We start from the raw sequence: 27,848 nt of genomic DNA on the forward strand, positions 1-27,848 counted from the left end.
TAATCCTTTAAAAAATTGGAATCCCTGAACATGCACAAGCCGGAAGATGCATCCAATTCATGAGGGCAAAACTGCCGCAGCTGTGATATTTTGTCAGAACGTGAATTGTTAATATTTGCACAATATTCATTGCATATGGCAATTTTTTTTCATGCAACGGCAGCTCTCTGCGGAGCCTGGGCGGTGTCGGTGTCGGTGTGTTGTTGGTTTTCCTCTGCTCGGCTCTGGTGCCTACTTGAAGAAGCGGGGCTGGTGTTTGACGTTGTTTTCCTCGTTCCCCTTCCTTCTGCCGCGCTGCATGTCCTCGATGCGCTGCTTCTCAGAGGCCGCCAGCTCCAGGTTGCCCTCCTCCAGGTGCCTGCGGGGCGGAGGAGAGCGACGTGAGAGACCAGGAGTCGCGGCAGAGTGCGAGTTGAAAGTCCGCGGGAAATTTGGCGATCTCGCGACTTTCAATGACAATAGTATTCATCAAAATGATATCGAAGTCATTGTGACTGGATTTCATGGTTCAAAAAGGAGTACTATATTTTTTGGAGAGCTTCAGTAGGTACCAAATTCCACGCCTACCGGAAAAAGCCAATATACTGTAAGTGTTGATATCGTTACAGAAGGATAAAATGAATGTAAATTTTTTGGGGGGCCATACAGGTGAGACCACATACAGAGCAGGCGTTTAAAAACTTTTTTTTAAATTGTATTTAATTTTTTAACAAAAACACATTTTAATTTAACATTCACATCACAGATTTTAAATATTAAAATGACTGCGGACTCAGAGCCGCACAGTGTATTAAGACTACTTTTGCAATTATGGGGTTTGAGAAAACACTGCAGAGTTCTTTCAGCGGGGGGCAGCAACACACAGCGCTGTGGCTGGTGATGTTTTACCATTGTCTGCATGTTGGAGAGATGGAGAGGTGGAGAGATGGAGAGACGGAGAGGTGGAGAGATGGAGAAATGGTGTGATACAGTACCTTTGATCAGGTCTGAACCTGGCGTCCGTGGGCGGCAGAGCGTCTTTCAGCTCGGGGCAAAGCTCATTGAGCTCAATAGCGAATCTGGTGAAGCCGTAGTACAGCTCATAGTCTGTGGGCATGGAGCCTGACGGAGAAGACAACACATTGGTTTTCATGTTTAAATTTGTATTACTTCTGACAAAAAAAAGAAAAAAACCCCAAATATTCATAGATATCCAACGGTAACTTAAAGGGCAGTTCAAGGTCAAAATATCTCAAGTCAAATTAATTAATGAATAAATAATAATATATGACAATAAGTGAGCTTATGAGTCATCCTCTGCTTTGACCTACAGCCCCTAATTTTCCTGTACATTGGGGGTATCTCACACTCACACATATAATATATATATACACACACAAATATACAACATTTTGGTCTATGTTGTCAGGAGGGAATTGATGGCAAACTACTTGTCTATTTTTTGTCTGAACACAATACTGTGTATATATATATATACTGTATATATATATATATATATATTTTATTTATATTTTTTCTTGCATGGTTATGAGGAAGTGGTGTTTTTTTAGGAAGAGCTGAGAAGTGCAAGTTTGTATGGAGGTTGTTTTTTTAAAGTAACATATGATTCCCATGATTTCCATGAAAATGGACGGTAAAGTACGATCTGCAGAGCTCAGCGGAGCTCGGGTCCGTTTCGGTGAGAATAACGCCGCTCACCTGGTCTCCACACGCACTTGGCGGAGGGCGGCACGCCGCAGTACAGGCCCTCGTGCCACTTTCCAAAAAGCCTGTGGACGACCTTCCCTTCTTGATCCATCACGAAGCCTTGAACCTCGTTCACGTTGGAGCTCCAGTAGTTTCCCTGAAAGAGACAAACACGGTCAGGGTCCACGGTAAGGGTCCGAGTTGCCGGTTTAGCTTTGATTTGGCCGTCATTCATTTTCGAATTGCTCGTCAACGTGCTTCACCTTGACGAAGGTGAGCTTGCAGAGGCAGGCGCTGCCCTTGGTGTTTCGGATGGTGATCTCCCCGTAGTGCTCGATCCACCGCCTCCCGCTCAGGATGTTGTGGACGCACGTGGTGACTTTGTTCCACTCATAGTGATCGCCAAACCTTAAAAAAAAAAACAAACAAAAAAAACTGTGACTCCCCTTATGTTACTTTATCTGGTTGAAGACTTTGCTGGCGCAGACAGTGATGTGGACTCGACTAATGATGAAAAATGCACTTATTGTAATTTGCTTTCGACGGCGTCAGCTAAATGAAGTAGCGTAACAATATGTAATGATATAAAGTGTGTATTTCTAAATTTTCAAAACTTAACACATTTAAAGGACAGACACTTGTCATCCCACAGGTCATCCCAAGGACAGAGTTATTGTGAGCGGTTCTTGGTGTTTAAATAAAGAGCGGCTTTGCAAGCTGATCATTTCAACCCCACTTTCAGATGAACTGGCGTAGAACACCCCTGTGTTGTATGCCCAGCCTGCTGACAGCATAGTTTTGTTTGTTTTTTTAAAGAAAATGAAAAAAAAAAGATCAGAAACCTAAATTGACCAAAAGATACAGAGTTCATGGAGGGGTCTAACATTCTGGGGTAATTGTGGCGAGATACATGGATTATTTCTCAATATCTTTTATGGGGACTTCCAAATGACTTGTCTTGTTAATTTAGGCCCAAATATCCATATCCAATATGGAGTGATCTTCTTTTGTTCCCTGTCCCTCACACTGCCTCTGAATTTCTAAAAAGGGGTTTTTAGTTACGATGCGTCATGGTGCTGGAGCCAAATGCAGCGCAAGGTCAAACTTCAGGCACTTGCTCCTCTTGCTGACTACGGCGATTTCTTCCATTTTCGTAGACGTGACACCCGCACAGGTTTTTACTAACTGATCTATCGATAACTGCGATTCACTGAAGCGTGTGTCCTGGATGTGGATGGCTTCAATCGCTCTACCTTGAAAAGAGATCCGGTCTCAGTGGGGATACTACCTACAAATGAAAACGACACGAATAAAACAGCGGCGTAGATACCTGGGCAGCATAACATTCACCGTTCCGATCGGTAGGATCTCCATCGATTTCCCCCAGAATTTGTTTTTCCACCTCACATCTAGAACAGACACATCAAAAAACACATGCTTATCTCCACGTGAACTCGGTGTGAACAGGATCCATTTTGTTCCCATCTAGAAGAATTGGCAGCCAGATGCCAAATAGGCTAATTAGAACTCCGGCGTGCCCCAAAAGATTCCTCCTCTAATGAGGCTGCGGCCTACCTTGCCAGAAGGTGAAGTTTTTGGACTCGCAGTGGCAAGCGGAGACGGGAGGATGGTGGCTCACCTGAGAGGGAAGATCAAATAGCCACCGTCTGACATCTGCCGTCACCGAGACGAGAGGCCGCGGTGCACGTGCGTAGCACACAGTTGCGGGAGAGGCTCTCTCGCAGCCAAAGTACAAAATATACTCAAAGACAAATCTGAGTGACACACACACACACTACACAACAGGTTCTCAGACGACCAGGCTACACCACAGCTCCCACAGATTCTCAGGATAAAGGGGCGTTTCACTATGCGGTGAATATCACATACATTTCCAATTAATGTTTATTTTTTCGCCTTTCGCGTTTAATGTTTTAATTAAGGAGTAATTATTCTGCATAGAGTAGAGAATTGTACGTGCATCGGCTTCCACGCCAGGTAGTTGACTTAAAATCAGAAAATCTGAATAACAAAATCATGTAATTGGTGTATTTTGACAGGTAATTTGAAGGTTCAGAGAGGGTCAGATGAGAGGAAAAACCAAGACAGACAAAGATTTCAGATTCAGTCTGTGACTTCTTTCACTTGCTAATCTTAAGCTGCTTTCACACATGCACTCAGGACAATGTCCGGATCTGATTATCTGGACATTGTCCGGAGCTGCCCTTTCACACTTGTAGCAAAAAACGGAGATTGCCCATGTCAGATGCGTTTACACCACCTGGAAATAACCTGTTTTGTTTAGACGAGGGGCGGAGCCTGGGCAAAGCGTGCACGAAGCAGGACGTGACGCAATGACGCTGCAGACACTTTTACAGCACACAAAAGATGCCAGACGAGGCTACAGACTGATCAGTAGTTGGGCATTTCTTGCGTTGATACTCCATGTGTTTGGACGTATCCGCAATATAAACCAGAGTGTAAAGAAATAATGAAGAAAGCGGAAAGGAGTATGAAGCGGTTACGCTCCATCCACGAAGATCCGCACGAATGTAAATTAACTGAGACATGATAGAGACGTCATCAACACGTAACAACACGCCCACTCACTCGCTGTGAATGTTCTGGACAATTACCTGCTCTGTTCACACATACTGCTCAATCAGACTTTATACAGACTTTTTATTAGAGTGCTGGCTGGGTAATGTCCAGGTCAAATGATTCGGACATTTGGGTTCACACATACAGCTCATCCGGGTAATGTCCTGATCATTTCAGGATTGCAGTGCACGTGTGAAAGCAGCTTTAGTCTAAACTGGCCAAATATTGTTTTTTCCACATATTATCTTATAACGATGTGGACAGAATGACCTGGGAACTCACTTGTTCAGAGAAAAAACAGAAGCCCTTATCTTCACGAATACATTCATACGTCTCTCCAAGTAAAGGGTTGAATGGCTTGCTTCCGGCTCGGTAGTAGGTCGATGAGTAGCCTGAGATTGCGAAAGCAGCAACGATGACCTGGGAGAGAGAGAGCGAGAGAGAGAGAGAGAGGGAGAGAGAGAGAGAGAGAGAGAGAGAGAGAGAGAGAGAGAGAGAGAGAGAGAGAGAGAGAGAGACAGGACAAGACAATCAACAAACCCAGGATGGGATTAGCAGGCTTATAATAATAGGCTTTGTAATGAGTAAGCCCGACATTAGCATGCAGAGGGGGCGTTGTGGGGACGGCACACCGAGGCAAAACAGGGGGAACCAAGGTCGGCGGTGATGCGGACCCTCGGAGACCCTCTGGCTCCTCACATCAGGCCCCCGGTGGCAAATACAAGAACCAGAGCACTGAGGGTTTGGGATTTTGAAACCCTCATTCACATGGATTTGAAGTGACTGCTGTGATGATCACTGGGCTGAATCCTTCCCTTCTCAAAGAAACTCCTTTAAATGCCCAACGGGTAATAAGAAATGATTTTCTCGAGGAAAATTTTGAGTTCGAGAATGTACTTACTATAAGTATATTTGAGTGTTTCAAAGACTTTTACGCCACCACATTTAAATGCAGATATCTCTACTACATTTTTTTAAATCTGGATTTATATTTATATTTACCAGTGGTTCACCCTATACCATTTTTTGTCAATTATATTCAGGATCTTATGACGTGTTATAGGCTCTGTTGAATCATGGCACTGGATTTGACCAGTACTTTTACTTTTAATACTTTAAGTAGAGTCAAGAGAAAGTGCTGATATACTTTAACTTTAGTAGACATACCAATGTGGTACTTTCACTTTTACTAGAGTCCTTTTGTATCAAGGGTACCTTTTACTGAAGTAGAAGGTGAGAGTACTTCTTCCCCCACTGCTGGACAGTCCAGTCCAGACTAAAGCATGCGGTGGAAAAATGACCGACGACGACTGTATGATCGTATTACGCTTGAAAGCAAATGTCTGTTTGGATCTTTTAACTACTACTGTGTTGATGCTATTTGGTCAAAGCGATCGGCGTGCGACCGGAGGGGGGAGTCACTGGAAGTGCTATCATGAGCTGTTATCAGGCTGAGCTTTACGACCCCTTCTGGGCATTGTCCTTTCAGTCCAAGGAACCATTTCCCCAATCATCCACTGTCCTCAGATAAGTTCGATTGACTCCAGAGGGGATGGTCAACAACCCCCTTTTCTCTCTGTATGTAAATTCCTAAATAGTAGGATGTCTTGCTGAGCCCTATAAGAGACCACTGTGGACAAAGAGGTGTTAGAATTCCTCCCGGATGCGTGCGATAAAGTTATTGTTACTTGTATTCTCACCGAGGTTGGAGGTTCATTTATTAAAGTAGTAAATGTGAATTTCCACCACAAGCATTAAAGCTACATTCCTCAAAATCGGAATCTGAGTGCAACGTTTTTGGAGTTCGAAATAAGTGAAATGACCCTCGGCGGCCACCATCTCGTCGCTCTCTCGCCCTCCTCCACCAAATATGTTGTGCTCCGGTGCAGAGCGGGCGTCTGGGAAAGGGCAAGGTCCTTCAAAACATGAACCCTGGGAGGACCTGAGATACGGCCGACAGCTGATGATAATGGGTGTTTCCCGTAAGTTCCTTGTTTTTATCCAAATACACGTCACACTTCTAAGCCTTAACCCTTGTGTGTTTACCATGCGTTCGAAGGGGTCCTCGGTCTCGGCGGCCTTGTCCAGCAGCTCGCTGTACTCCATCTCCTCGCACATGTGCTGCAGCGTGTTGAGCGGCTCGTTGAGCTCCACCGGCATGGACACCTTGGACAGGTCCTTCCCGATGTTGTTCCTCAGGATGTTCCACAGGTTGATGTTGCTGGTGTCCGGCGACGGTGCCGCCAGGCAGATGCGCCGCCCGTTACGGAAGGCGCTGCCCGCAAAGTCGCCGTTGGCCACTGGGGATGAAGAGGCGGTCATTGGAGGTCAACCGTCGTCGTCTTTTTATGGAATGTTGTCGTCAGGGTGTAGGTGTGTCGGTGCAGGTATCAGAGAGTTAAATGACTTTTTAACTGAACTTTTGAACTACACTTTTTTGAGACATTTTGAAAGGACCTGCAGACACCCAGGTTATGGACATAGACATAAATATTGTAATAAACAACATTGTGGTCTAAAGTAAAGGTAATGAGTATATGTGACCTAAAATTTCTGACTGATTAGTATAAACCTGATGTTTCATATATGCTGCGCTACATCAATGAGTGCTCTTCAACTATTCAAGGACCAGACTTTCTTCCAACTTTTCCAAGGTTTTTTTTTTTTTTTTTTGTAATTCCCAAACTTTACACCTAAAGTTAAATGACCTATGGCAAATCAGAATTTTTTTTTTCTAAAACTGTCCAAGCCTTCTCAGGCTTGATAAGAGAACATTGGGTATCTCCGGCCTGAGGAGACGCAATATGAGCGGATGGCGCTGATAGCCTTCATAGGCCTGAGTGTCCCGCTTGGCAGCGAGCGGCGCTGCAAAGTCACCTGCCTCGCTGATGAATGGACTGCCGGGTACACTCGGTGTGTGTGTGTGTGTGTGTGTGGTTGTCAAATCTTTCACACATTTTATTTTCCACATCCAAATACAAGGATTTCCTGATCTTTTCGGTGGAATCACTTAGTTCCCCGTTCCAATTGGAAGGCTGGGCATCCTGGGTTCTGGCTACTTATTTTTTATTGTTGTTGTCGTTGTTTTATCGGAAACCTACTTTGTCTGGAGACGTTATCGGTCACGCTGGCGTTGTCCTCCGAAATGTTATCGCTCACATCGCTGACGTATGACTCATCATCCGAGGCCTTTGCGGGGAAGAGGGACAGAGTGGGGGGGTGAGTCAGCGCTGGAGACTCGCACGCACGCACGCACGCACGCACGCACGCACGCACGCACGCACGCACACACACACACACACACATGGTAGCACGCTGCATTTTGCCAGTGGACAGCAAACTGCAGCAGCATTTTGTCTGGCTGTCTGTCCCACTGCAGCAATCACGGGATGAGACACTGCAGCATTTTCACGCTCTTTAACAAACACAAGAGGGCCGGTGACGCTGCCACGGAGAAGCACAGTGTTGCTGGTTTTAAGAAAGGGTAAGCGTTGATCAAAAAAAACAAAAAAAACCCCAATACAAATATCTACTGTACCAAGACATCCTGGGTTCTTGGTGGAGAGACGTGAATCTTCCTTTCTCATGATTTATGGTCACTAAACAAAACTGCCTTCACGAGGAACGGGCTCATCGCTGAAAACCTTAAAGCGGAAGTCACCGGAGATGAGGAAAAAGCTCTGCATTTTAGGACACGGCTGGACTAGTCTGAGGGATTAGGCCCCCGTGGTGGATTAGCATTGGGGCCCTCTGGCGGGGCCCGGCTTTGTTTTGACTTTCCGTTGTTCCGCTATCTCTGCCTCTCACACGGTCGCTGACTAACGCCGGACTCCGCACGCACACCGGCCCCTCAGCGACGCTTCATCTGCGCCCCCAGCAGCGGTTCCACTGACCCCCCCCCCCCCCCCCCCCGCACCCCCAAAGACCCCTCTAGTCCCCATGGTCCCACCCCTCTGTGGTCCAGCGTCCTCCCTACCTCATTCTCCGAGGAGCTGGCGGACAGGAGCACTTCCTGGGCGTCAAAGAACTCGGAGACCGACTCGGACATGGACAGTCGGCTCTCATTAGAGGCCTGTTGAGTCAGAGGGATCCCCATCTGTTCCCCCTGCGGACAAACATGTGCTTCTGCATCAGCGTTCCTCCCCGCGATCCACTGATGAGAAAGAGCATTTCAACGCACACAACTAATGCAACGAGACATACGGAGACGATTTCGCCTAATGTGTGCTTTTCCCGCGGGCTTGCAGCCATCTTTTGTGATTAGTCAGTTTTTCCATTAACCTTGATGCTGGGGTCGGCGTAAACTAACGATCTTCTCAGCTCGGCCGCCAAGTGGAACTGGAAAAAGACCATTACTCCTTTAGGGTGTGAATCAATAACACTATTGAAAAATGCAGTAATCAAAGAGTGTTCGACTTCCTCGTCAGGCTTCGAGGAGCTTTGAAAATCCATTATCAGCGAATTCCTGGACGCACCTCGTCTGGAGAGGAGATGATGTTGACGCTGACCACCTGCTCGTTCAGGACAGACTCTGAGTGGATGCGGTTCAGTCGGGTGCGAAGTTCAGAGTTTTGGGACAGTGCCTGAAAAAAAGGAAGGTGACGAAAAAATGAAAGGTTAAAATCTGAATGTGAAATTTGAATTTTAAGATTTTAATTTTGCTAGTCTGTTTGAATGAATTGTACATGCTTGTATAGACTGGGAGCCAGTATAATGAAGTGATGTAATATCATCTATTCGTCTCAATTTGGATAATTATATATAAATATATATATACACATTAGAGAATTTATTCATAAACTTAAGAAATACAAGAATACATTACTCACATACATTATACAAAGATTATATATATATATATATATATATATATATATATATATATATATATATATATATATATATATATATATATAATTTTGGATTTATTTATATATAGATATATAAATAAATATATATATACATATATAGTCTGATAAGGAAAATAAAATGTATGTAGAATAATCCAAAAATAATAATAAAAAAGGCATGTGTGCGTCACAAATCTTAAAATCAAGACACACATTTAAATAAGAAAATCCAGATCTTTGATATGGCTCTTAGTACGCTAAAGTAGGGTATTTATCCCCTAGGGTATAAATATCTATTGTATTTATACCCTACTTTAGTCTGGTATCAGTGCACTTCTAATTGTATTCAAACAAATAGGGAGACGTGTTGTAACAGTACTGCCTGTTGCATTTGAGTGCCTCTCACATGAACATATTTTATAAATCGACAGAAAATGTCGAGAGACAAAATCATTAAAATAATGAAAACCTAACAGAAGAAATGGAAGTGACATCAGCTGTCCCCTCTACAACCGCCGCCGTCCTGACATTCTGACACTCCGCTGACCTCCGGCCTTTACCAGCAGTAAAAAAAAAAAAAAAAAAAGAAAGAAAAAAAGCTCAAACTAATTCGGAACAAAACGAAGATAAAGCAGCTGACACATTTCACCAAAATGATGTCAACTGTTAGCAGAGGCACGGACCAATTAAATAATGGGAGTCGGGAGACAGCCGTAAGGAGCGGAGCTAATGACCCGGACACCGCTGCTCCCTCTCCCTCCAATTAATGTGCGTGTTTTTTAAACTCGCTGCCCCCGTTCAGATCTGAGTACTTTTCATTTTTCTAACAGCTCTGACACTGACGGCGGGGAATCAGATGCCTAGCGTGCATCTTCAAACAACCATATCTGTGAGCTTTTCTTATATGAGCAAAAAAGAACAATAATAATAACAATAAAAACACACACACACACACACACACACACACACACACACACACACACACACACACACACACACACACACACACACACACACACACACACACACACACACACACACACACACACACACACACACACAGGAATGATTGAAATAAATGAAGCCATCACTGTCGAGTTCTTCCCATTTTACAGTTTCGTAAAAGACATTTTCTGGAAACATTAGTGATTATGAGAGCGCTGAAAGACTCAGGTATGAATAGTAACAAAGTAGAAATAACTACCTACCTACAGGTAGGTCGTTTTTTTCGTGATTCAACGTGTATCAACTTTCCCTTATATGTTACATATGTTATATTACATGTCTGAACTAAATTCAGTTTCCTTGTTACATATTTGCCCATGATAATAAAAATCTGTGGGTATCTTAATGAATAAAAACAACCAGTGCCTGACATTTGGACTCTAAATCCTAAACTACATGGTTTAAAAAATGAAGCTGTGTGGTTTGCTCAACACAAGCCCGATAGATTTGAATTGACAGTATTTTACTTTTACTATTGAGACTCGGCCACATTTAAAAACCAGATACTTTTGACTTTTACTGAAGCAGTATTTCAATGGGGGACTTCGACTTTCACTTAAAGACATTATTCTGTTCAGGTATCTTTACGTGGCGTTTGGGAGCGTTTCTCACAATGTTTGGGGAGCAGCGTGTCACCTGCGACAGAGACTTTCGGAGCGTGTTGATCTGGGCCGACTGGCTCAGCTGTTCCTGGTCCGACAGAACCTGCTTGATCTTCTCCTTCTCGATGGCCACCGTGTTGAAGGCCGATTTCAGCAAAGAGTGCACTAGAGGAAAAAAAGGTGGCAAAGGTGGGATTGTTTCGTTCCCTCCAGCAAAGTATCGATTACGCACAAAGCGTTTATGTTATTACTCTTCATTAACACATTTGCACGCCCACGCCCGCGCTCCATTTGAGATTTCCGGCTCTCCACCTTGGCTGCCTCCCCTACCCTTCTGAGCGATGGTGCAGAAGTCCTCCTGCAGCTTGATGTAGTCACTGGCTCCCTCCATGCTGTCCACCAGACGGGGCACGGGGGCCTGGAAGTCCGCCAGCTCAGCGCACAGGTTGGGGTTGGAGGCGTGGAGACGGACAGGGGACATGCTGGAGGACAAGGGCACCTGGGGCAAAGGGGGGACCGAACAAAGTTTTCTTTTTTTCCTTTGTTCCGTCTCTCAGAAAAAGACGAGCTTCAGGTTTAATTACTGCAGCTCTCTCCAAATAGGGAGGACGCAGGTGTGCAATTCACCTGCTCATCACGCCCACCAGAAGCAGTTTGTTTGCACTCACTGCAAGTCAATTTTCAACTTTCAATTAGTCATTTTACATGCGTCCAATAGTCCACTCTGACAGATTTCCACATTATTTTGGAAAATGGGGAGGTCTGGTTTGAGGAATGCTGATAAATATCAGAAGTCTGACAGATGGTTGCAAACAATAGTCTATGGCCTGGTTGCAATTATGCCTAACTAAATTTGAAGTGTAAACATGAATAATAATAATAATAGTAATCAAAATGATAATCATTATAATAAATAACATTACTTCTGGGTAAATATTGAAAATACAGCCATGATAATGAGATATTGATATTCTCATTATAAGTTGATTATTGCTCCCGGATGGCTCATTGACTTTTATGGCCGCCTGATAGACATATTTTATGCAAGACATTCCCATGCTGCTGATGTGGTTCCATTAATATTTCGCAAGTTAAGGCCCGCCTTAAGGGGAAACGAACAAGGGGAGATTATTTAGTAATTGTGATATATTTTTATAGAAGGATATATGGGAATACAAATATACGGCGATTACGAAATAACCCCTCCCCTTATTTATTTTTTTCTGTAACTAATAATTCAATAATATAGAGATTGAATATTGGTCGTGAGAACAAGTCATAAAAAAAGAAACAGCGGAGCGATGAGAAATTGCCAAATTGACTTTCACAAAGCTCTCTGAGACACTTCTCGCAAAGCAAACAGCCAAATACATTTGCAGCACAGCTAGTCTACTGAATGGACGCACTGACACAACAGAAGAGCGGAGAACATCGTAAAAGAAAATCCTCCTCGGGTTCCTTTCATCTTGTAAAGTGGACGCCGTGCGGAGCTGGACAGTGAGAGAAGGTGTTCAGTGTCCTCACGGATCACACTGGGACACGGGATCTGGCTGCTTGACCTTTGACCTCTGACCAGAAGAGGAACCAAAACACTGCAGCAACTGTTCTTTTACAGCGTGCGTGTGTGAGCGTGCGTGTGTGTGTGTGTGACGGGAACAAACATTAAATCTTAAAAAAAAAAAAAAGATGTACTTTTACCTGAAGTTGGAATTTTGCATCTTTGCCGACACTTTTTGTTCTCCATCTTCTGTTCAAGCGCTTTTCTTTCTTTGACAATTCTACACAATTGGCCTACGACGGCACACACATGGATCAAAATAGGCGGCGGCAAAAAAAAGTGCGGTTAATAGGACAAAACAAAAACACAAAGAAAGCAGAGGTTAGGATCTCTTTGATTGCAATGAAATGAAAGCAGGGCAACGGTGCCAACACAATTCCAAGGCAATGGATTGTGTGTTTGGGTTTGGAAATAAATCAAAGACTTCAATTCAGACCAGATGAAAATGAGGAAAATGCAATTTAATAGTTAATAGTTAGATGAAAGCAGGAAGGTGCTCCACCAACAGAAAGGCAGAGATGCTGACAGCCTGGAGAGGGTGTGGAGGTGATGGCTACATTTTAGCTGCTCTTTTGTCGTCTAGTTAATACATGAGAACGCCCCCACCCACAATGCATTTCAGGCACACACTAAAAAAAGTAACTGAAGGTGCCATGCTGCTAAAGTTAATGACAAAGCTCATTTATTTGCTTTCCCTCCTGAGTGGATTTTATTTATTTATTCTGTCCTTTGTGTGCATGCGCACGTGTTTGTGTACGTTGCAGTCACCTGCATGTCGGTGAAGTTGGGGGCGGATTGGGTTCGCTGCAGAATCTCCAGACTTTGCAGTAATCTGGTCAGCTCAATCAGGCTGGACTGGCAGCGTGCCAGCTCTGAAAAACACAGTCATAATAATCACACACAGACACGCACGTGATCATGCACACACACGCACGCACGCACACTCACGCACACACACACACACACACACACACAAATGTTACATGGAACGTAATCATCAGTGGTGTTGCTAGACACGTAGCGGAGCGTCCTAGCTCCCTCTGGGCTCGGAGACGGTCCCTCCTTGCGTTTTTGATCAACGATATCACATTATTTTTGAGGGCTATAATGCGTGATCGGAATGACAGATGAATAGATCCGGGGCTAGTTTTTTTTATTATTCCTGTTTTTGTAAAAATTTGATCTGGGGCTATTTTAGATTGGGGGCTTTTCATAAATCATTCAGGGCTGAAGCTCCGGACGCCCACCCCTATAGACGCCACTGGTAATCATCATCAACCCACATCCCAACCTCCATACTGAAAGTGCATGTTTGGTATATAAATTGTGTTAAAAGTACATTTCTACCCATTTGTACTTTTTTTATGCTTGAAATGTATTTATTTTTTTAACTTTTATGCACTAATTTAAAATAGTCATTAATTTGCCGTTAGTGTAGTGTAAGTACACTAACGGCAAATTAATGTCTGTAAGTACACTACATTTAAGTAAGTACACTACACGTAAGTACACTACACTTAAGTATATTGAAACGTTTTTTTAATACATCACAAGTATTGGACACCTAATGGACTAAGTATACTTTTTTAACTTGTTCAACATCTGAGACCTAATTTATTTTACGACAATATCAATGCAGATTCTACCCTCTCCAATCCTAAATACCACAAAGCTGTGTGCCACTTATCATTACTGTATTTGGCTGAGGGTCCTCTAAAGCGATATGAGGGAGAGAAAGCACTTAAGCCTGATGGATGGAGGTATTTGAGGTGGAGGAGAGCGCTCACCCTCCGCACACTTGTCCATCTCCTCCGACTCCTGCAGCCAGGCGGCCACCTTGCTCTGCCCGTTGCTGTAGGAGGCCGGCAGGCTGCTGCTGCTGCTGCTGCTGGGGGCGGCCGGCGGCCATGGCAGGCTGCTGGGCTTGGCCTGCTCGAGGGCAGAACAGGAGGAGAGAGAGAGAGAGAGAGAGAGAGAGAGAGAGAGAGAGAGAGGGTGGGTTAGATGGATACTGGTCTGAGGAGGAAATACAAGACCGCATTGTTTAGTGAGTTGGAATTTATTAACCTTTTCTAAAAGACAGACAGACAGGAAAACAGACATATAGATATATCAGCATATAGATAGACAGATAGATAGATAGATGGATAGATAGATAGATAGATAGATAGATAGATAGATAGATAGATAGATAGATAGATAGATAGATAGATAGATAGATAGATAGATAGATAGATAGATAGATAGATAGATAGATAGATAGATAGATAGATAGATAGATAGATAGATAGATAGATAGATAGATAGATAGATAGATAGATAGATAGATAGACATATAGATAGATAGACAGATAGAAAGATAGATAGATAGATAGATCGATTTTGCCCGCTTTTTGGCTTCTTGTATATTACCACAATTATTTTTCTTGTTATTGTTTATTTCTCTGTTCATTATCATTATCTTGATGTGCCAGTGCGTGTAAAGGGAATCGTAGACATTCCTAGATCTTCTACAGCAGTAACGTTCGGCTCATCGGGGCCGGGTCCAGGGCCTCATGATCCCCCGCTAATGGCCCTGATCGGCCTCTCAAGAGACATCCTCGCACCCGCTTCCCCCACATATCCACAGGCTGCCCAGACACTCTCCCTCTGTCTGTGCCAGAGAGCGGCTAGACAAGCCGGCCCATCGCTGATCCTGATGTCCAGCGATAATGATCTGGCTACAATTACCTCTCCAATCTGCATTATAGCGGGAGAGGGATATCTTATTACATATTAAATGCCATCCGTCTTCTTTAGTGGCCGCATAGTGCAGACACAGAGTTACAAAACAAAAACAACACAGTGTATCCAGGTTTCAATGACAACTGACATTGATATTATTGGTACCTGCAGATTAGACTGTACACTGTGACTGTGCGTCCAGTAAACCATCAATAATGAGAGGTATTATAGCTTTCTGTACAACCTGATGAATGTGGAGAAGCGACAGGGAAAAAATGCCATGCAAATAAACCGTGCAAGCAGAGTGAATGTTCAGTTCTTCCCGAGCAAAGCTATGAAAATCCTCTCTGATTACGTAACGTCTACCTGTCATCTTCGACGCTTTGAGTTATATTTCCGCCCCTTCGCTTGTTACTTGGAGCCCTGTTTTTCAATAAATCTCAGGCAATCCTTCATTCCATGTGCCCTTCATCTGTTTTTAATAGGGAATTGTTCAGACTTGAGGCTATTCAAGGTTAGTCTTGCACATAGTAGCCACCCCAAAGTCTTCATTTCTATTTTTAAGCTCCACAAGTACCCTTCAAACTCACAGGAGCTGTGATTCGCCTGATTTCTGTGAGATGTGTAATGGGATTTTTCAGCTTCACTGCATTATAATAAGCGGAAAACCAATTTACAAATAGGGAACATTGCTTTCAGCAAGGCAAGGTATTTAAAAATGATTTGGAAGAAAGTTATTATTGATTGATGGAACCTCCTTCCAATCCAATATCCAATTTCCTTCCAAAAATAAAGCTCTCTGAAGTGACAAACAGTGAGGACACGCCAGGTAGAAATGGCGGACGTGCTGACCTTGGCTTCGTGTCCCGCGGCGGGGGCTGGCTGGGGGGGCTCCGCGGCGGCCGGCGGAGGAAACATCCGGATGGTGGCGTCCCGGGGCGATCGGACGATCTCGTTCTGGCGGTAAAGCCTGTGGTGGCGCAGTTTGGACACCCAGGCGTCGAAGATGTCCTGGGATTTCACCTGCGCGGGGAGAGAAGGAGGCAGAAGAGGCGTCTGAGCTGCACTGCGCCGCGCCCCACCCCGGCATGAGACGGCGCAGCGCAGTGCCGCGTGGATCCTCCTCGGCCGACCTTGAGGTGGTAGATGTGCTCCTCAGTGTCCAGGTCAATGCGACGGGCCTTCTTCTTGATGGACATCACCGAAAGGCCCACGTCTATGCTGCCGTGCAACTTGCCCTTCTGGATCTGAGGGCGACGGAAAAACCTTCAGACACCTGATCTGAACTCGTCAACAAACACACAGCACCTCCACAAAAAGGGTCTGGTCCGAGATCTTGGGACAACGTTGCACATAGACTTACCTATAGAGATATTTTCGGTTAAATCCTGTTATTTTGTTATGTCTAACTACCGTCGAGACTTTCTGTTTTGTCAGTAATTTTTGAGGTTTCCTGCCGCCTGACATTGCCCACCGAAACAACAATGAGCAGCGTGACCCTGGTTGAGGATGATTGTGCTGAGTCACGGCCCTGCTGCGGGTGGTGCCGCGCTGTGTCTGCCTGTGGGTCGTAGTCAGGGCTACTTACATCAATGGGGGACTTGGAGTACTTCAGGATACCGTTGTCCAGAACGAAAAAACGCTGTGGATAGAAAAGAACACGCTGTAAAAAACAACAACAAAAAAAATGACATCCGCATTGAATACTTACTCGGTCGGTCAATCTGACCGTCAGTCACGGTGTCGTTTCATTGAACATTCCAACTCGTACATGGACTTGATTTACATGCCTGTCGACCTGGACATGTGTATATGAAAGACGAACAAATGCAATTGACTCCAAGATAGTGAAGTCAGTTAAAACATCCTGATGAAGGGTAAACACAGAAAGTGTACTTTCCAAGTGAGAAAGCCAGACTGGATTAACTGACCGGATCTTAGTGGCAAAATGGTACAGATGTGGCTTTTATGTTAAGATTATAAGGACATGGTAACAGTCAATGGATATAGTATAATAGAGTGAGACTTTTTTTTTTATTTATGGTAGGAATGGGAGCCATGTAGTTGAGATCTTACAGGTTCAAATTGGTTTGTTGAAATGGGCCTTTTTTTTATGGGCCTTTAAACATTTTTATCTTAAGAAGGAATTATTTGCCGTGAATAGATCTGCATGTGTGCTTACTAACATTTGAAAAATGCTTTTTATAACCAAACAATCTGTCCAGGACAGTCGAGTCTCTTTTGCATATTTTGTGGACACAGATAATCACATACAGTGTCGTAATACTTGTTTCAATGTGTTGATAATGTGCTATAACAATATCATCAATCGTCCTTTCATTATCATACTTGGTTATGTCACTTATTTTCTTTGGCCCAGACTTCCAGACCTGTATTCCGATCTCTATTAAAACGGATTAGATGTGAGATACTGGATTTCAGCGTGTTCTGTTTTACTGGGTGTTTTAATTAGCATTATGCTGCATTGTCTCAATGTCAAGGGTGGAATCCCCTGGAGGCTTGTGCATGGCTGTAAAATTACAACAGAGTCAAGGTGAAGGAAGCTCTTTGGTGCAGAAAGGTAGAGAAGAGAAACCTCCCCGAAGAACAAGTGAGTGGCCAGACCAGGGACTCCTTCACATTCTATCAGGGTTAGTTTCCACGAGAGGAACCACTTCCAGTGAGTGAAAATGTTCAAAATGTCGCGTCCGATTCGGCCGCGGGACCCTACCTTGTGCCAGCCTTTCAGGGGCCATTTCCGCTTCTTAAGCATGAAACCCTCGTGTTTGTCCGGCCTCTGGACGTTGCTCTGGCCGATTTTCAGGCCCTCAATGATTTCCCAGCTGTCTGCCTCCTAGGGGGAGATGGAAGCACAATGCCGTGTCAGAACCCATCTACTCAAGTGATCTAAGGCCCGGGAAATAAGAGCAGCAGTTTATAGCAGCACAAAGGGGATGCTCCCATCATGCTCCCTATAGTCTAATAAAACAAGGAAAACAGCGGCATTAGAGAGGACAATTATTTATTCTTTGACCGTACAAAAGGTTTTAAAAGAACCACCGCTGGACTCCAAATCTTCCTGCACCCTCAGCGTTTCCGCTCCATTAGTTTTTTCCTGACTCTGCTTTTCCTGCTTGTGTCAAGCCTGCAAATCAAAAAAAACAAAAAAACAAAAAAAACACTCCGGGGGGCCAGGATCAGGTGAGGACACGTGTGACACTATCTTCCTCCCCAAGGAAAAAAGACATCACAGCTGGGATGACTGATGACTTACGTCACGATTCCATCCATTTCCGTGATGATCAGTAAAACACCCAAACAAGTCCAACACTCCAAATATTCATTCATTCACGTGAATCACAAGAGTTCCTGAATCTATCGTGTCATATACAGGAATAATGGAAAACAAAGAAGGGAAGTAGCCGGCATGCGTAACTGAAGCACATCATGAGGTTTTGGTCAGAGACTATTGCCAGGGCTAAATAACATAATAAAAATATAACAATAATGAATAATAATAAAAATGTTACGTTATCTGAAAATAAACTGCGTACTGTGTCGCTGTAGTGGAGCTTTGAGGGATGGATGATCCTGCTCACTGAAAAGAGCCGGCTCTTACCAAGCATTTCTTTTAACAATGAAATTGTATGAAATATTTTGTTTATATGTATTCCACTACAAAAAGATAACATCATTTATAATGATTTCATGTCACAGGTGAATAAACATCCTCTAAAACAAATGACACAATTATAATGAAAGCAAGGAATTTCATGAAAAAAATCCTATCCTAATGTTTTCAATTAAATGCAATATTCCAAATAGTTTTCTTGCTCCATTGTCTTCTAATGGAATGGAGAGTGTCTAAAATGTTTCAGTTAGAATTCTCATTCGCTTTGACTGAATAGTTTCCCTGCCAAGATTTGGTTTAGCGAGGTAGATTTCAATATTTAAAACACGTGCATTTGTCCTCCCCCCAATAAAAACAAGTTTTGTGTTTTCCTTTCCATAAATAAAGATATTTCCACCACAAATTGACGCAGAATTCACCAGAAAGTGTTTGATGGCCAAAATGACCTGGGGGCCTGCCCTCTTCATGTGTCCCTCCATATGTCCAAATGAAACCTTGTTTAGAAAAAATTAATAAATATTTCTTTCCAGGTCTTCGATGCTGGCATTTCAGTGGTGACAGGACGATTTGAAAAGAGAAACGATCACCCCACCCTGTATTTATACTATACTGTGTCTCTATACCTTATTTATTGTAATTGTTACCTGTTAATTGTATGTTTTGTGCGTTAATACATTATAATAATTGTCCAAAGCCCTGTGGGTTGGTTTTATTTTTTAATTGACTTACATTTTTCCATTTCGGGGAAGTACATTTGACTATCAGGCAAGTGGCTTAAAAGGCTTAATTTCAAGCCCTGTTATTTCTCTTAGGTCCATTTGAAAAAATGGGAATTATCCTTTAAAAATGTGGAAACAGGTAATAATCTTTACCAACGCACTGCGCTTGACCTTAAATAACTGAAATCCTTGATGTAGTATAACCTTGAGAATTCATACTAGAATCCATAGTCAATCCAGGGATGGTTTGAAGGCAAAACAATAAGCATGTTCCCCTTACTTTAATTTCTTTCACGGTGTGAGGTAGGTTTTCAGTCTGAGCTAGAAAACACAGGTCCTTGGTTCCCAGGACCGTTTACAAACGGAGACGACAGCTTGTTTGATGTCCTGAACAAGGGAACAGATCCATCTGCTAATGAGGTCATTCTCCCCCAGCGGCTGCAGGCTTTTCTTGCAGTAGCCCGGTGCAAGTGGGTCACGGAGACTCCAAACTGCTCGAAAAGGCATACACTTGTCTACGGCAATCAGACGACAAAATCTAGCGGTCCCCACTGTCGGTAGAGGGATAAACACGGTCGCTCTCAGCGAAACCAGTCCATTGGCCTATTTTGCCGTAATGCCAGAGATCAATCACATCAATAGATCAATGATTCCTCATTCATACACCCTCTCGGATCTTTGGGCGTAATGTATCAGGAACCCTCCGGACACACTTTCTGTTTTACCAGACCTCTTTCTGTATTGACCCCTAACCCTATAATAGAGGGAGATCTCGCACGTTAAAACTGATAAATCCATATTGAACTGAATAAAAGGTGGATCATTCAAGAAAGCGGTTTGACTGACTATCATGAATATTAAAGACGCTGCTTATAATAATAATAATAATAATAATAATAATAATAATAATAATAATAACATTCAATACTAGCCCCAGCTTCAATTGCACTCTACCTAAATACATTCTGCAGCGGAAAACACTGTTGAATGTTCGATGAAAAGTGCAGTAAATCATCATCCCTCTCTCTCTCTCTCTCTCTCTCTCTCTCTCTCTCTCTCTCTCTCTCTCTCTCTCTCTATAGATATATATATAGATATATATATATATATATAGATATATATACTAGAGATATAGAGATACTAGCGACACTAGAGAAGGGTTAAATACCTTGTCAATTGGTTTGATCTACAGCATACGTCAGGAGACATAAACGCGCCGGATGAGAGAGTGACATCATGATCTGTCGCCTGTCATTCAAAAGGTCAGTGAGGTTTATCTTGAAAACTAAAGCCTTGTGCTTCCATCCACTTCAGCTAGAAACCTTGTGGATTCCATAGCCAGCCACAGCATCCTCCGCGGTACCACGATATACTCACAATACACCTCTGAGCGCGTCAGTGAATCAACCTCTTACAGGTAAGGTCTCCATGAGCAGGAGAAAGGACGAGAGCTCCACAGGGACACTTTAGGCCAAATAAGCTCTATAAATACCGTTGCAGCAGAGCTTCTCTTACAGAGAGGCGGCCTGTGTTATGTTATGGAGAAGCTGTGTCAGAAAACACATGACTAACACATGTTTGTGGTTTTTGTTTTATCCATACATTGCTAAAACACAGCAATGCAGCCATTATGCAGACATTTGTTAAAAGTTTTCATGTAAAGAACCCCATGTGATATTCTACACAAACTAGTGATATCATCAAAGTGCTTGTGAATTTACATAGCAATAGAGGGATGACAAGCCATTCTTATGGAAGAGGAGAAGACAGGCGAAGGATGGTGTGAGACACCGTGGCGAGGCTTCCCTCCAGACCCCAGGGCCCCCGGGGTTCCCACCCTCATTAGGCAGAGACAGACAACCTGCAACAGAGTCACTGCATAATGGGGTGGGTGGTGGGGACAGGCTGGGGTCGGGGGGTCTGGGGACCTCGGGTTGTACTTTATATTTTTAGGTTTATGTGCAGCGACTATAAAACATTTAAATATTATGAGTAAATCTTAAATTCAAAGAACTCTTCCTACACATTTATTGCATAAATAAAATGTGGATATATTTACAATTTTACTTAAGAAATTCTAGTTCTCACTGAATCTTAGTATAACTAAATAAATCTAAATAAATGTAGAAATTATGACAGTTGATTTTAGTTAGTAGCTTTAGTTTTATTTCAAGATCTTTTGAGGTTAAAAGGAATTATGGAACCGTTTTTGTCAACGTTTGTAACGCCGTTTTTCTATAATAAATTATTCAAAGTTTCAACAAGTTGCTTTTGGAGTGCGTTTTGAAAACCACAACGGACTGCTGCCCGTTCCGCTACCTACAAAAGGCCGCGAGAGTAATAATAATTATAATAATGATGTCAAAATATAATTTACAGATCGCTGGAAAGTCTGGGCGTGACACCCCTTATAAATGGTCATCAATTGCACCAGCTCTCTGCAGACGATCGCACAGCGCTGCCTTTTTTTTTTGGTCTTGGGCAGTTACCACCAGGTCTCTGTACACGGTAATAGCACACAATAACACACTCTAACTGCGTGTGGCTATTAGCACCAGTGTTTGTCAATTGGACGCTATTTGCAACGAGGCTCATTTGCATAGAAAGGGGCAATTTGCACCAAATGAATGAATAACACCTAATTTAAATACACGCAAATAGCACTGGCGCACCCAGGATGCTATTTGCGTGGCAGCAGCAGTTAGTGGTGCATTTCACCGTTTGCGGGTGCTTTGAGAATTAGACGCTCACCTTTTTCTGTTATTTGCACCGGTTAAGCGGCTGAAAAAGCCGCGCAATTGCTTTGTGAATTCACCCCTGAATCTTTTACCACAGGATTTCAAAAAGTCGCCATCATTTAAGGGAAGCTCAGGTACTCTTTGACCTAAGGCTTACTCCTCGATCATTGGGTGTCAACGCAAGTGATTGCCGTCAGCATCCTTGAAATTGATCCAGTATTGACAAAATAGATTCAGCCGATGACCTTACTGTACAATGGGGCAACTGCGATTGCCCCGCTGTAAGGATCAATTTAAGAGCTCAATATAAAATATCCTGACGCCAATCACCATAGCCCTGTTTACTCCATATTAAGTCCTGCTGTTCATGCACTGTTTTCCAGGATCTTTAGCAAAGTTGCTCAGAATGTCACTACCCCCCTGCTCCCAGACAGCACCTGCATATTGACAGGACAAGCTATTTTAAAGTGACACAGAGCCTGATATAAAGGTGTCGCGTTTTAATTTAGTTCTGCAATAACCACTGGCCGGTGAGAGCCGCAACTTTGAATTACAGGGAGATTTGAGGAAACATCGCAATGTCTTGCTGGGTTCAGCAAAAGCTCTGGGAGTAGGCGAGTGTTGACGGTAGGATGACGTCACGAGAGATTAGGTGTAAACAGTGCTTTGACAGGGTTGATTCAGAGAAAGGCCTCCAGCCAACAAGCACAAGCTTTACTTTGAAACATAAACACAACAACGTCCTTACCAGAGTCTTGAAAGAATATAGATTTTTATAGGTGTTTACACAACAACTAAAGGAGGTGGTGGAATTAAGATTGTATTTATTGTTCGAATATATGACGCCTGATGGCGAAGACCTGATCCTATGTGGCGTGACACCACACTGACACCTATTTCGCGGAAAAAAGAGTTAGAGCTTTCTAAGTTTGTTTTTTATCCACAGAGACAAACTTTTTATCCATTATTAGAGCCAACGCTTCGTCTCCTATCGGCCTGATCTGGTCATTATCATGGAAACAGCTTCTTACTTTTGCGTGCTGCGGGTGCTTCCTCTAATTGCTCTTGTGAGGGGCTTCAGAGTGTCAGTGCACGTGGGCAGAGGGGGGAAAGTGACACCTATCGCACGCCGGCACAAACATGCACACATACACAATTTTTTCTTTGTTTCTGGGTCTCACGTGCTGGACCCAGCTCATGTCAGGACACGCAACACCGGCGGTGCATGTCAGCGTAGGTGTCACATGACCTCCCGGGGAAACATCTTTGCATGCATCTGTTTCCAAAACAGACGCTTGAAAACAAGAAATCGGAGCTGTTTGTCCTTTCAAGAGACGTCCTTGACTGTCGTTGTATATCGTGATACCTCTTGGCCAACGGGACTAAAGGACTGGGAGGGAAATTAACGACTAAGTATTTCTGTATTTCTAACACAATGCTTCCTGAACCAGCCATGTAATGCGGTGGTTCTCAACAAGGGGTCCGGGGACCCCCGGTCATCTTTCAAAAGCTACCCAGCAAAAGGATTAACAGTTTAACTTCACCATTATTTAATTTACAAGATGTTAGCACCATGCCCTTTGTTAAGCATCGGCAACATTAATGATGTTTTGATCCTAGTTTCACTATTATCTCTGTGACTACAGTACACACAGCTATGGAGGTTTGGAACCAGAGTTTCTGTGAGAAAAAATTGGTGCCGGTCCACATGTCCTGGAAGATTTCAATTTTCCAGACAAATGGGAGAGATTCCGCTCAAATATTATCTGTGTTTATTGAGCTGTTGGGCTTATTGAGTATAGGCTTTCACTGCCCTGATGCACCCTATATACCTTGGACCCCGAGGGACAAGGGACCGTGAAGGAAGGAGGATACGGTACAACCAAAAGGGTTGAGGAGCAAAAGATGGAGGCGTCGTCTCCAGAGAGACCCGAGACAGGACTATAGTAAGGAGAAGGAGGTGGTGCCTGTGGAAGTAGGGGCACCAGAATCAGCACCCAGCACAGGTGCGGATAAGCCCTAAGAAGAAAGAGATAGGCAAGATAAAGCCTAAGACCAGGGCCCAGACAAGGGAATTAAGGGAGAAAAAGAAGAACGCATCCCCTGGGACCGGCGGAGGAGTACGAGATCGGCTACCACCGAAGTTGACACGAAAACCAGACGCAGTGAAGAGAAACACACCGGACTGGATGGTAGGATGAGAGGACATTTCCCCGGGCGGGATCTACACTCCGAGTAAAGGAGGTGGAGGAGGGAAGTAGCGAAGGCCTCTCAGGCCTATGTGAAAAACTGCAAACAAATTGTGCCTGGAGGGAATTATTTTCACCAGACATTATGACCGGAGAGATTTAAATATGTCGGATTTCAACAGATTTTCCCGGTCAAAAACCAGCAATTACCGGATAACGGAACATTGGTTTGGTATTGCTGTCTAACAATACAAATCTCCAGAGATTGGGGTCCCTGAGACTAGATCTTATCAAATGGGAGGGTGGGGGTCTGAGTCGATGGCCAAATGCGTAGCAAATTGAGGGTCCTCGCTATGAAAAGGTTTGAGAATCACTGATACAATGTACCATTTGAAGTGTTTCCTAGCAGAGCTAACTAGTGGATGTTTATTGCTGCTCCTGCCCCTCCCAACCACACGACAGTTCAGTTGTTTTGACCCCATAGTGGTGACTCAACCAATGTAGGGGCGGATTCAGACCACCGACTCGAGTGAAGCCTTGAGGGTTTGCTCAATTAACTAACTAACAAAAAAGACAGAACGGGGGAGGCGTTGAAAGGGTTAACCACCTGCCTCGGCCCGGCAAACCTCCTGCTACGAGGTACCTCAAGCAGGCCCTAATTCCCCACCTTCGCTCGTTTCTCCTCCATGGATACGGTAGCTGGGCTCCCGGGCAGCAACACCAGACTGTGCCACATGTTCAGCGGAGCACCAAGCCTCCGCCTGTCCCTCATGAAATATTCATCGCCCGGTACAGACGGAAAAAAGCTGTGATGTCAGAAATTCGGTGCGGCATCCCGTTTCTGCATGGTGATGGTGACACAGCAGCCAAATGAGGAGCGTTTGGAGTGCGGCACAAAAAACATGTGTTTACATTCCTCCCTGTTTGGAAAGAGGAACGTTTCTAATTCATTCTTCACTACGCCTGTGTGAAGTGTTTAGGAATTTGACCAGGGGTTATAACAGAAAATGGATAATGGCGTTGACGGCTATATTTGGAAGTCTCTTCTACGGGTTGTTGCATTTTTTAGAGGATGCTTAAGACCGTCCTTTAGGTCATCACATCACAAGGACAACGGCTAGAATGATGGTATGAATTCCCTTTTTTTCCCCACACAACTAAATAAGAAGAACACAGAATTACTCACTTTAGCTGTTCCCTATTATTACTAAGCCCTTACATGATACACATTTACGTTGTGCGCTTAGATTCAGAGCGATCTCTACCTGCCGACTGTCGCGCTGAGACGAGGAGGAGGAGGAGGCGCTCTTGTGCGTTGGCGTGGACGTCTTGTTGACCGGCGTGGAGCTCCTCTCCTCGGAGCTCATGGCGCGGCCTTGGGGGCCTCGCTGGTAGTGTTGGTGGTGCGACATGGCGGCTCCCCGGGGCTCCCTGCGGCTCCGCGGTGCTCCCTCAGCGGCGCTGGGCCCCGCAGCTCTGGAGCATCCTCGCAGGCAGCTCAGCAGCACTCTTCCCCGCGGTCACACGCCACTCATCTGCAAAAACACCATCCACAAGAAGGATTTACCCCCACCTCAAGCTTCCCCTTCCCTCGGCCCCCATCGTCCAGGAGGCCTGAGCCCCCGACCATTACAATTCAAACGCCTCCAGTTTCCTTTCTTTGAGAGGTGGATGTCTGGGCTCTTCCCCAACTCTCACACCCAATATGGGCGATCTATTTTGGGAGGCAAGGGCTTTTAAAAGTCCTCTCTCTCCCCATCTGGATTAGTGAAAAAGCCTTTCATTATGTCTGTTATGAGATTGTTGACAATGAGGATTGTGAAACACATGCCGGCTTCTTTCAGCCGAGGTGCCTGGTGTCTCCCATAACTAAACCCGGAATAAGTTAATGATTCCCTGCCGACAAATGATAGCCAATAAGTTAGCCAAATATTGACTGCACAGTTCAGACGATTAAGACTCCTCGTACGTTTCTGCATAATGGCTCGAGTGAAATGTCTTCGCCTACAGGCTTCTTCAAGACTGGAAACATTCAAATTAATTTCCCGAAATGAATACTTTGGTAATCAATGACGCTATTATGCACGGTTAAAAACCCAAAACAAACAACATGCAACGAGGGCCTCCCAATCAAAAAGAAAAGTAATTGAAACAAGAGCAACTAATTTTTTTCTTCAAAAATTCTGTTTTATAGCAATGAAATGTAATTAGGCCGAATGAGAACAGCAGGAAAATAACAGGAATCGTTTTGCTGCGGCTTTGCTTTTACGTAGAAGCCCAGACTCCACTTTAAATGGATCCAATATTGGATCGGGACCACTAATTGAGAACCACTGTGATGAAGCATTATCGCACCAAAAACGCTTTGAAAGAAAACTCATGAAATATTCCAGACATCACTTGAGGAAAAAATATGTAGGTCACATCTTCTTATATCATAACCATATTAGACTGTAAAATATAGTAGTATTGACTATAATATTGAATTATAACCTCGCTCTGTGAACAGGTTAGTGACACAGTGGGGACCGTGCCTGGACTTTTACACAACTTTTCTCACTTCTCCATTTTTGACGAGGAACAGAAGTGTTTGACATCTGGTTCTAAGCAGTCGTGGAGCTGGAGGGGTTCCAGCGCACACCCAGCCGGCCCAACGGCCCACCTGCTTGTCACTCCAGACTACGAGCTTCACTTACAGAATAGTGTGTTTTTAAGAAAAGCTGATTCAGTCGAATCCAATAACAGGATGCATATAAAATGTTACCACATAACCTGGAATACGCGCCCACGCACACGCACACGCACACGCACACACACACACACACACACACACACACACACACACACACACACACACACACACACACACACACACACACAGCCTTTTACTCATCCATATGGCCATATGCCCTCGCATATGAAGATAACGCTGCAGAACTCTCAAACAGTGTAATCTATCATTTAGATGCACCGGACGCGTCATCATCCCTTTGTTAAGCCAAACTGGATCCGGGCTGAGGCAAGACGCTAAGTCCATTCAGTTCAGATAGAATGTTCCACTTAGCCTTTCTCACAGAGCAACTCTCCTTGACCTAATAAGGAAGCAGACATGAGGAGTAACTCATATAAATATAGATCCCCTTCACAGCTGTCACTTTGACAATGTCTCCACACACCATAACAATAAAAGCAGAGTGTGTGTGGACTGTAATAAACAAACAAAAGAAACAAATAGAGATACCGAGGCTCTATATATTAATCTAGACGAAGGAATAAACATTAAAAAAAAACAATTTTGTATACTATGTTGATACTTTCCACTGAAAAAGAAAATCTGGATTGGAGTCATTGGACTAAAAATAATGCTTCCATTTTTGAGGTTAAGTTATATGAAAACCTAAAAAATATACTGTAGGTTTAAACAAATTGAAGCATTTTTTTAGTCCATTAATGGCTCCAAGCCAGTGTAATTAGTGTCGTGTTGCACTGTCATCATCATCATGTTTGTTCGTGGTTAAGTGTTTTTCCTATCATGAACATGAATA

At 43.8% G+C, this 27,848-nt stretch overlaps 1 protein-coding gene across 2 annotated transcripts in view; it reads right to left on the reverse strand.

Annotated features, from left to right (window-relative positions):
- osbpl6 (oxysterol binding protein-like 6) overlaps window positions 1-27,848 on the reverse strand; it is a 39,992-nt gene that overhangs the window by 2,204 nt on the left and 9,940 nt on the right. For both annotated transcript variants that reach the window (XM_080019249.1, XM_080019248.1), the window contains exons 2-21: window positions 25,569-25,838; window positions 17,758-17,880; window positions 16,615-16,668; window positions 16,160-16,273; window positions 15,879-16,049; window positions 14,090-14,231; window positions 13,071-13,174; window positions 11,075-11,243; window positions 10,779-10,909; window positions 8,763-8,870; window positions 8,264-8,392; window positions 7,389-7,476; window positions 6,334-6,587; window positions 4,570-4,707; window positions 3,262-3,325; window positions 3,017-3,095; window positions 1,950-2,094; window positions 1,699-1,843; window positions 975-1,101; window positions 236-358 (exon numbers count right to left, since the gene is read on the reverse strand). In XM_080019249.1, the coding sequence (XP_079875375.1) occupies window positions 236-358; window positions 975-1,101; window positions 1,699-1,843; window positions 1,950-2,094; window positions 3,017-3,095; window positions 3,262-3,325; window positions 4,570-4,707; window positions 6,334-6,587; window positions 7,389-7,476; window positions 8,264-8,392; window positions 8,763-8,870; window positions 10,779-10,909; window positions 11,075-11,243; window positions 13,071-13,174; window positions 14,090-14,231; window positions 15,879-16,049; window positions 16,160-16,273; window positions 16,615-16,668; window positions 17,758-17,880; window positions 25,569-25,715 (2,555 nt within the window). In that variant the 5' untranslated portion in view covers window positions 25,716-25,838. The remainder of the gene's footprint in view (window positions 1-235; window positions 359-974; window positions 1,102-1,698; window positions 1,844-1,949; window positions 2,095-3,016; window positions 3,096-3,261; window positions 3,326-4,569; window positions 4,708-6,333; window positions 6,588-7,388; window positions 7,477-8,263; window positions 8,393-8,762; window positions 8,871-10,778; window positions 10,910-11,074; window positions 11,244-13,070; window positions 13,175-14,089; window positions 14,232-15,878; window positions 16,050-16,159; window positions 16,274-16,614; window positions 16,669-17,757; window positions 17,881-25,568; window positions 25,839-27,848) is intronic.

This window comes from Zeus faber, assembly GCF_960531495.2.
Source record: "Zeus faber genome assembly, chromosome: 18".
Classification (NCBI taxonomy): domain Eukaryota; kingdom Metazoa; phylum Chordata; class Actinopteri; order Zeiformes; family Zeidae; genus Zeus; species Zeus faber.